The 10518-nt window shown below is 45.8% G+C and overlaps 1 protein-coding gene across 1 annotated transcript; it reads right to left on the bottom strand.

The window, feature by feature from the left end:
- Positions 1–635: 635 nt before the first annotated feature.
- Positions 636–4103, bottom strand: CISD3 (CDGSH iron sulfur domain 3). The gene is made up of 3 exons (XM_060255906.1): positions 3872–4103; positions 2570–2692; positions 636–1151 (listed from the first exon to the last, which is right to left on the bottom strand). The coding sequence occupies exons 1-3, from the start codon at positions 3944–3946 to the stop codon at positions 966–968; spliced, it is 384 nt and encodes a 127-aa protein (XP_060111889.1). The 5' UTR covers positions 3947–4103; the 3' UTR covers positions 636–965.
- Positions 4104–10518: the final 6415 nt, after the last annotated feature.

Genomic DNA, 10518 nt, shown 5'->3' with positions numbered 1-10518 from the left:
AAAGTTTTTAAGGGGCCTATAGCCAGGTGTGGGGCCCATTTTCCTCTAGTCTACTTTTCAAACCAAAGTCAGCAGCTCCTGCTAAGGAAGGCAGAAAGGTCAGAGCAGAGGTCTCTCACCCCCACTAGACTATTCTATCCAGTTCCAAGCCCACTGTGGAAAAGAGGTTTATTTTCAGGAGGCATATCGAGCTAATGTGTGCATGCAGGGCTTTTTGTGGTAGAAAAAGTCCAGCAGGAACTCAGTTGCATGTTAGGCCACACCCCTCACGCAACCATTGTTTTGCGCAGGGCTTTTGTAGAAAAAGCCCAGCAGGAACTCATTTGCATGTTAGGCCACACCCCCTGACACCAAGCCAGCCAGAACTGCGTTCCTGTGTTTCTGCTAAAAAAAAGCCCTGTGTATGGATCCCAAGAGGGAACCCCATTCTGACGTCATTCTCCACAGCACCAAGAACCCAGCTGACATTATTTTGTTATTCACTTAATTTCTAACCCACCCTTCTCTTAATGGGGACCCAAAGTGCCTTATAACATTATTTTCTCCACCATGTTCTCCTTTTTAAGCAGTTCACCACAGCAAGGCTATGGGAGAGAGACGGTGTTTGAAGCCTGGGGGAATGAGAGGATACCAGGGGATTTCAAACAAGTTTTATTTCACAAGGTGAGGGGAAGCAGCATTAATCAGGTCCTGTTGGAAAACAGCAACATTTTCTCTCCTCCGATTTGTCAGTTACTAAGGTGCCCAAAGTCGCCAGGGCTTCATGACCCGCAACAAGGTGACACATAGATCACTTCCCACAAACACAGTGTCCTTGGCAGCCTTCACAGAAACCTATGAGCAAGTGTTTCAGCAAGACACTTCAGTGAGGTTGATCCAGGAGAACATCTGGGAAGACCAGACCCATGGCCCGACTCCTGCCATTCACCCTACTTCTCGGGACCCACAGTTTCTCCCCTTATGCTTCACAACTGTGGATGGGAACCAAGTTCAGCTTTCTGCACAAAGTCTTCTTTATGGGTGCCGTCGCAATACGGAGGGTTCTTGGAGCATTTGCACCCACAAAGCCAGGCTTCCTTCGCTTCTTCTGGTTTGAATTTCAGGGAAGAGATCTGTGGGGCGGCTTTATTATGGGAGCCATCGCAGAAAGGCTTGTGGGACACAAAAACAAGGGAAAACATCACAAACAGAATATTTTGCAAAGAGGTTTCACATTAATGTTCTGGGTCAGATCTGCCAAAAAGTGAACTGAGCAGTCAAGATTGAATACATGTGGTCTATTCAATTAGTTTGCTCTGAGGCCATTCTTCCTGAGCGAAGTCAAAAATGTGTGAGCTGTGCTTGGTTATTGCCAGGAATTGGAAGCTCCCCACAAGTTCTTTACTTAAACAATGGTACCAGAAACTCTGGGAACAATTTTTGACGGGCAGGTTTGTGCATAATCCTTTCGGGGTGGGGGGGACTCTCGTGCGGTAGTTCCCTTATCAGAGTATGATGAAACATGGAGACCAGTTTTAGAGTTTTTGTGCAAAAAGGATATAATACTCTCGATACAAGTAAAGCTAGATGGTTGGTCACTATATATTTAGCATTTGTAACAGAGGATGGTGTTCGTGGCTATTATGTTTTATAGTATGGCTGTAGGTTTTTCTGTTGAAATAAAATAAAATCTTTAAACACTGTGATGTGGAGGCTAAAAAAGTGTGAGCTAGCTCACACTAGCTCAGCTTAGAGGCAACATTGCTTATGACTATGTAAATGAAGGCTTCGTTAAGCTGAGCAGAGGCAGGAAAAATGGCACTCATCAGCAGCGTTTCCTCTAAGCTGAGTTAGTGTGAGCTAGCTCACACTTTTTTAGCCTCCAACTCACACATTTTCAACTTAGCTCAGGAAGAACGGCCCCAGAGCAAACTAATTAATAATAATAATAATAATAATAATAATAATAATAATAATAATACATTTTATTTATATCCCGCCCTCCCCGCCAGGGCAGGCTCAGGGCGGCTAACGACATAGTCGATACAACAGATTATACAGTGATTTAACAGTAGCTAACAATTAATTAAAATTCTAAAAACAATAAAAATAAACATCTTGGTGCTATTCCACAGGATAACAAGAATCATTTAAGCAGTCTCTCAGTTTTTAGTCGGTGAAAGCTTCATCAAAGAGGATGGTCTTGCAGGCCCTGCGGAACCGGTCAAGGTCCCCCAGGGCCCGCACTTCTTCCGGGAGCTGGTTCCATAGGTGTGGAGCCACGACGGAGCCCTAATTTATGCAGTAGCCGAATTGCTCGATCACAGCTTTAATGCCGGTAGCTCAGGAGCTAGAATTTTTACTCACAAGACTCCACAGCTTAGAGGGAACATTGCTCATCAGGATACAAAACAGCAATGACCTCATTGGCTGTAACATCAGCACCTGCCTCATGCTCACCTCCCATCTTGATGCAACTCTGGAATGGACCTACTTTAAACTTGGTAAAGACAAGGCCACTGGGGAGGTGGGAGGGCTCCAAGGGAGCATCTCCGGAGAAGGAATACAGGGGCAGGGGCAGACGGGTTACCTGTTTTTTGCTGTGGCCGCAGGCGCACCAGGCGTAGCGCTTCCCTGCTTTCAGGTCTACCTGGAAGGGGTGCTTGGCGGCGATCACCGGCCGGGCTGTTGAAGCAGCCGAACAGGTCCTTCTCTGCAATGTTGTTGGAGAGGGGATGGAGACTGGTTAAAAGAAAAATGGTTGTTTTCGGAGCAAAGTTTGAGTCCAGACACAATGGAGGCACGATGTGTGTGTGCCCATGAAGCTTACACCTTGAATAGAACTCAGTTGATCTTAAAGGTGCCACCGCGGACTCCAACTTTGTTCTGCTGCCAACATGCCTACCCATCTGGTTGGTTTTGTGGCCTTTCCCTCCTTTGAGAACGACTGTCAAGAAAAAGCCTCTTAGCCTCGGCTTTCCTTGATTCCTAAAGCCTCAAATCAGGCTTTGTAGCCTCTCTGTACGGGCAAAGTTACCAACAGCAAGGGAGGGCCCTTTAAGAATGTGGCTGGAAGGTGAATTGGCCTTGGCTCTCCACCTGCAAGATAAGCCCAATTGCTGCTTAGGTCAATGTGGACATAGATCATTGGCTGTAGCTTTGACAGCTGTCACAGTGCAATCGCTGTCAAAGGTAATGACTACTGTCAGAGCAATTATACTGAGTCATCCCCTAACAAGGTAATAGGACAGTAACGCCTACTGGGCAGTGTGGAATGCCCAGAAGGTTGGGATCCTTTAACTAACCACCACCTGATGCACCAGGAAGGGGTGGGTGGGAAGGGTATAGTACAGGGTATGCTGTACTGCTTGCTACTCTTCCCAGAATAAGCTTGTAATGATAAAACTAGCCTGTCCAATGTTATGTGTTTAGTTAGTCTTTTTATGTTTAGCATTTTTTATTTTCCTGCACTGCCTTCATTATGTGCATTTGACTTGCCTTTTCTAAATAAAAAAGCCTTATTGATTTTTAGCAGTGGTCTGTGAGTTTGCCTTAAGAGAGTGCGGTTTAGGGAGAGGAAGAATGTTAAATTATGTTGTGATCTGCCCTGAGCCCGTTTACGGAAAAGGGCGAAATAGAAGCGTACCAAACAAATAAATAAAAAGTTGGTAGGGTGGTATAATGGCATCATGAATGGCGTAACGTAAGGTCATGCACTCCACCGGTCCAAAGCAGCCTTTCCCTCCAGAAGTGGAGTGAATGTTTTAAAATAAAAGGCGATTCACGAGTCTGGGGAATCAGTTGCAATTCCGGGAGATCGCCAGCTCCTTCCTCAAAGTGGAGGTTGGCAACTTTCTAACCGGAGGCTGGGTGGTTCCCTCTCCAGGCTTACCTGCCAGCCAAGGAGCCTCGCAAAAGAACCGGCCGCTGACGACACGAGAGGGCCGGTTCTCCACGACACAGGCATGACTCCCGCGCAAGAGGAAACGGCGGCGGTGGCGGCAGAACTCCGCCCTTTGGACCGGGTCGCCTTCCCCGTCTCCCGCCCCGGAAGCCGCGCATATTGCAACGCCCGCCCAGTTCCCCAGGGTCGCCTTGCTCTGCAGACTCCAGGGTCTTAGCTTGGTTTCTGGTTGCGTCGCAAAGGAAATACAGAAAAAGGATCGAGGGACGTTTAGCTGGATAATACAACCCGGGGCCTCGGGACTCCTGGGTTTGGCTGCTAGTGCGTCAGAGAAAGGCTGCGGATCTACACGCGTTTACCTGGAGGGAGAAACCCAAGGGAATGGGCTTTCTTAGGAGCAAACAACACACGCACAGGATTGCTTTCTCCTGGGGCAAATGGATGCTTTGGAGGGTGGACTCCGAGCACTGCGCCCCACTGAGGTCCCCGTCCTCCCCAGGCTCTGATAGGGATGCCAGCCTCCAGGTGGAAGCTGGGCTGGAGAGGAGACTCTCTGGATAATAGTTCATTTCCAGAGATCATTTCCCCTGGAGAACATGGATGCTTTGAAGGGTGGACACTAGGGCATTTTACCCAGCTGAGGTTCCTGTACCTTGGCTCCGTCCCCAAACCTCCAGGAATTTCTCAATCTGGATCTGGCAACATTACCCACCCACCCCCCGGCGGCCAGTGGCCAGGGGAGACCCGGTAGCATCTTCAGATGCTGCATGATGTGGTTGGAGTGTCCTCTAGGATCTGGGTTTGAATCTCCCATTTTGCCATGAAAGTCACTAGGGTGACTTTGGGCCAGTCGCATTATCTCAGCCAAACCTACCTCACAGGGTGGTTGTGAGGATACTAAAATTAAACCCTATAGCGTTGCTTCTGCTGTATGCTTTCATTATGTCCAGTTATTTCAAGGTGCACAGATCATAAATAAACCAGCTGTTCGGTTAAAAATATGTTTTCAAAAACCCACAAAGACTCAAATAGGTATGTCTTTTTTAAACATTTTGTTCTATTTTATTTGTGGGAAAACTTTTTTTCATGAAAAGAACAAGGATTGAAACAGCTGCCTGGTTGTAGAAATACAGCAGTGATAAAAAATACATTTTATTTTGCATATCTGACAGGTATGGAAAGAGGGGAGCTGGCAGTGAAAATGGACTATTGGTCTGATAAAGCAGGGTTCTTATGTTCTCCTACAGTCTCAGTTGTGTAGCGCATTTAGAAAGGGCTTATTTTCATTGTGTCTGATCAAACCGCAATCTAGAACATGAGTACTGATTTAAGTGAGATCTTTCAAACCCCAGTATCTCAGAATGCCTTTATACTAGTTTGTTTAAACTGTTCCAATTTGCTTTTTTTTTCAGTGGGCTGAACAAATAACCACTGAAACAACTTACAGTCCCCACAACCTGATAGTGGCCAAAAACATATAAGAAATGAAGCCCAAACTTGTGATCATCTCTACTTAGCACAACAGTACTTGGAATCCAAATACTGCTGGCAAAATTCACAAAAAAATCACTGCAGGAAGGCCTCCCCCACAACCACAAAGTAATTCTTGCAAAGAGTGTGTGATGCAAACAGCAGATCTGGCCGCTTCTGATTTCAGGAGGGGGATCTGGTTTTTTGTATGACCAGAAACTGAATGTGGTTGTATGTCAATTTGATTACACAGTGAGCAGAGGGTCAGACACACAAGCGCAGACAAAATAAGAGGAAAACATCTTTATACAAACAATTTCCCTGGCAACCCTTTTACCATAGAAAGCTCAAACCAAGAACAAAAGGAGGGATTTCCCCATGTACTTGCCTCTCCACCCTTTGTCAAGATTGCTCCCACAACCCAGAAGACGTCAGAGGTTTATGCGCAGAGTGCACAAGTCGCTGCTGAACGGAACCCCATATGGAAGAGCTTGAGTAGGTGACGGTCCCAAAAGAATAAGGCATGGTTGTCTACGTGAGTAAGCTACTCCTGCCAGGTGCTTTCTTTGCAACAGGCTGTTGCTAATTTGATAACAGCCAAATGGCTTGTAGGAACCAGTGCATCAACTGGGTGAATTCTGTGTCTGCCAGAACCCAAAGTCATGCAACGCATTTCTAAGGCATAAGATTTCATGTACCAGAACCCATGCAACACATGCCTCCATTCATTTCATAGTCTCACAGGAGCTAGAAGGCTCTTTACCAGGATGCAGCATACAGAGGCACGTTTCTGCAGGTAACTTCAGTGCGTGGAGCATGAACCACAGAGACGAGCGCTACTCTGATTATGGTGGACTGGAAGGTGACCTAGACTGAACGTATGACTGCCTGGGAGGGTGTGTGTGTACACATTCACCCCTCTATAGCAACCACAAAGAGATAAATGCATGCCCAAGATACAGTTGCCTCTTTAAGACTTTTGAGTCCTCTGTTCTTTTTACAGCTTGCGTTCCTGACCACACCTCCCCCCCCAAACCCCCCCCCCCCAACCAAACAGCAGCTAGGGTTCAGTTGAATGATGCTATGCACCATGATCTTTGCCATTTCCCCACTTTATAGACAGGATGGGAAATGGGGGTCCAGAAGGGCTTGCGAGACGTATACTCCTTCTGCCCCACTTATTGCCACCAGATTTTTGTTGGACACTGTTACTCTGAATGCCAGAGGGTCTGGAAGGGAAAGTGTTTTCACTTGGTAGTTGCCCCACCCATTGGTTAGATGTTGAACCTCTTTGGCCCTTGCATGCTTTTTTTCACATTACATTGGTCTGCACGCCCATGGTATCAACTTGGTTCCATATTTTATATTATTATATGCTTCCTGTGTGTAGCTCTGCCATACGGTAAATAAAAAACCTCTCTTCTCTCTCTTACCTGGGTTTAGAGCTGTAGCAAGAAGTTAATCTGTTCACAATAGGTTAAAAATGGATCTCCACGAACCTGTCGTGGAAGACGCGCTACTATTTTTTGTAAGTAAAAATTTCTTTCTCTTGTTACCATTGGAGTCGTATCACCTTTGTCATTTGTTTGAACATTTCTCCCTTAACTTGGAAACATGGAGGATCAGAGATATTGCAGAAAGCTGGAGAAAATGGTTTAAAAAAATATTTAACCCAATAATTTTGTAGTCCCACAAGTGGTTAGTGATTCACCTGTTTTGACTAGGCTGCATTCCCCACTCTCAACTACAGGATATCTCACCAATTTGGCTCCTTGATGCTACCAGCTACATGAATATATGAAGCTGCCTTATACTGAATCTGACCTTTGGTCCATCAAAGTCAGTATTGTCTACTCAAACTGGCAGCGGCTCTCCAGGGTCTCAAGCTGAGGTTTTTCACACCTATTTGCCTGGACCCTTTTTTGGAGATGCCAGGGATTGAACCTAGGACCTTCTGCTTCCCAAGCAGATGCTCTGCCACTGAGCCACCGTCCCTCCCCTGCTCTCCAGGGTCTCAAGCTGAGGTTTTTCACACCTATTTGCCTGGACCCTTTTTTTGGAGATGCCAGGGATTGAACCTGGGACCTTCTGCTTCCCAAGCAGATGCTCTGCCACTGAGCCACCGTCCCTCCCCTGCTCTCCAGGGTCTCAAGCTGAGGTTTTTCACACCTATTTGCCTGGACCCTTTTTTTGGAGATGCCAGGGATTGAACCTGGGACCTTCTGCTTCCCAAGCAGATGCTCTACCACTGAGCCACCGTCCCTCCCCTACATGGCAGGATTAAGAAACAACTGGTAGCCTGGAACAGATGTAATGTTCCAGCTCAGTAAGAGGCCAGATGTGCTATCTTAGCATCCAGCTCCTGGGGCATCCATTCCCATACTTGGATTCTGCAGGCAGGGATAAATTATAAAGTTAAAATGGCATTGCAAAAGCCACTCATCCTGCCAGAGAACCCAACGATGAAGCCTGGTTCATGGCTGTTTCCTCCTGCACTGCTGCTAACTGGTAGCAGCGAGGAGAGAGGCAACTGGTGAGTTGATATAGATCACTTTGTATGTTGAAGGGTCTGAGCCATATAGACCCTGATCCCAGACAGGGGCTCATCCTGCTTGCTCCTAGCCAACAGTAACCCTCCAGAGCAACAGTCCACCAGGAAATCTCCTGGTAAATTAAATGACCAGTCTATCCTTGGCCACCATTGAGCTCAAAATAGGCTGTAAAATCAGGGATAAAAGCCTCCGCTTCCACCTGGTTTGGGCTTTTGATAGACATGCAACTGCTACCACTGGGGAATCCCTCCGCTAACACCACTAGAAAGGGCTGGTACCAAGCCAGAGCATGTGAGTACAGCAAAAGACGAGTGCATACCAGTACACAGGCGGTCTCATAAGAGCTCCATTGGCTGTATGTTGAAGTTACGCATGTTGCTCTATTGCCTAGAGAGGGTCTCCCCCCCACCCTTATTTGCAGCCCCCCCCTTTTTGTAGCAGGAACTCCTTTGCATGTTAGGCTATACCCCCCTGATGTAGCCAATCATCCACGAGGTTGTAGTAGGCCCTGGAATAAGAGCCCTGTAAGCTCTTGGAGGATTGGCTACATTAGGGCTGTGTGGGCTAATATGCAAAGGAGTTCCTGCTGCAAAACAAAAATAAACCCCTGCTTATTTGCATCTTGTACAAATCTCGTCTGTGGATGGCAACCTATTTCCCTAGATGTACAACATTTTCAATATTGGGCAGCATGAAACAGACAGAACTACGCCTAAGATATACTTAAGCACACAACATCGTTAAAAGGAATCCAAAAGTTGCTAGACATGTCACAAGCTGGGAATGCCGGAACTGGATTTCATGAGGAAATCCAGTTGAACTCAACATCTATATAGCAAAGAAACATTACACATTATAGAATGAGTTACCTGGTGCCAGTGGATATAATTATCAGTGTGCTTAAAAAAAAAACTTTTCACGGCCGGGTGCAAACAGACCATTTTCCTGTTTTAACTAGAAGATTTGTTATAAAAACAGATGGTGTTTTTACATAGGGACATTTTGTAAAATCATGGTTCTTTTGCGAGAAGCTTCTTCAGGTTAACCTACATTTGGATGACTTCAGGGCTACTGTTTAAAGATTGTTTTATGCAGTGCGCTTTTTTTTTGTAGAAAAAGCCCAGCAGGCGTGCATTTGCATATTAGGCCACACCTTTTGGCCTGGGAGCACATGGCTGCCACATGGTAGGCTGGGCCAGCCAGGGCAGAGCTCCACTCCTGTGGGATATGGCAGAAACCCCACCGCTGGTTATATGCTCTTTTATGCACTACATGCTTGCTGCATCTTGATATATTTTCTGGATTGGGACCTACGAAAAATTCTGTTAACATTTCAAGTATTTCTCCTTTGCTCTCAAAGAACACAGAATCTTGATATTTTCTAACACAGACATTTCTGACCCAGTTGGTCAATCTCAACACCTTCACCAGTAATTACATTATAGGGGGGGCATCCTATTCCCATCCCATCATTCTACGCTATTAATTGTTCTTTTTCTGGGGGGGGGGGGAGGACACCATGATTTTATTACTTCTTCCATGTTGTTCAAAAAGCCTTTGACATTAATATTATTATTTATTATAATAAAGAAGAGTCGAGCAGCATGAAAAAAATATATCTTAGCTACATTACCTTAATTGCCAAAAATATACACATCTGTTACTCTTATTTTAATTAAAAACAACAAGTGGAGAAGGAGGGGGCAGAGTGTTAAAGACAACAGGCAAAGTATTAAAATGTGACATCAGCATCAATGTCAAGGTAAAGAAAGGTACCCCAGTGCAATTGAAGCACAGACTTTATTTATCAGCCGTTTTCACGGACTCTGCCACGGCTGATTCCAATTCACATTTCCCCAGTTTTAAACATTACTTTTTAATCAAGGATCTGACCTGTGCTAAAATTAACACAACACCAATTTTAACATAACTTCACTAACGTTCTTCCAGATAATCACATTTGCTGGAAAAAGGTGCCCTAAAATGGTGGTGACCAAGGAGTTTGAATCACCCTCCTTTGGGGTTTGTTGTTTGGGGGTGTGGGGAAGGTGAAAAAAGAGGGAGATGGATCGATGCCGTAAAATTATGCAACGGAGGTGGATAGTGATTGTTCTTCCTCTTCCATGGATGGGAACGACTCGTTTCGATAGCTTAACAAGAGGGTTAGGGAAATGTACGAAGGTCCGTCAGCAGCCACAGTGGCTAAATACCTGGCATTATATTGCAACTGACTTTTGGTGATCCCAGCAAGGGGCTTTCAAGGTAAGCGAGCGGAGGTGGTTTGGAATTGTCGTCCTCTGCGGAGCCTTCCTTAATAGACTCTTCCAAGATCAGATCAGAATGCACCTTGTCGCCTTCTCTCCTGATAGCTAACTTCCATAGTCATGGACTGGATGACTCTTAAGTGTGTGAGGCTAAGGAAAGGCATGGTTGCTGGCGCCTTCACACGGTACTTCTGAGCTTCCTGGAGGCCTCTGACCATTGGGCTGATCCAGCAAGTTCTCATTCATATAACATGCAAAACAGATTGTTCTTGGACAGTGTTCCCTTGAAGCTGAGTTAGTGTGAGCCAACTCACAGTTTTTTCCACCTCTGCTTCACACATTTTTGTCT

This window comes from Heteronotia binoei, chromosome 15 (genome assembly GCF_032191835.1).
Source record: "Heteronotia binoei isolate CCM8104 ecotype False Entrance Well chromosome 15, APGP_CSIRO_Hbin_v1, whole genome shotgun sequence".
Classification (NCBI taxonomy): domain Eukaryota; kingdom Metazoa; phylum Chordata; class Lepidosauria; order Squamata; family Gekkonidae; genus Heteronotia; species Heteronotia binoei.
Note: the sequence above shows the minus strand (reverse complement) of the source record. Positions and strands in the feature narration are given on the sequence as shown.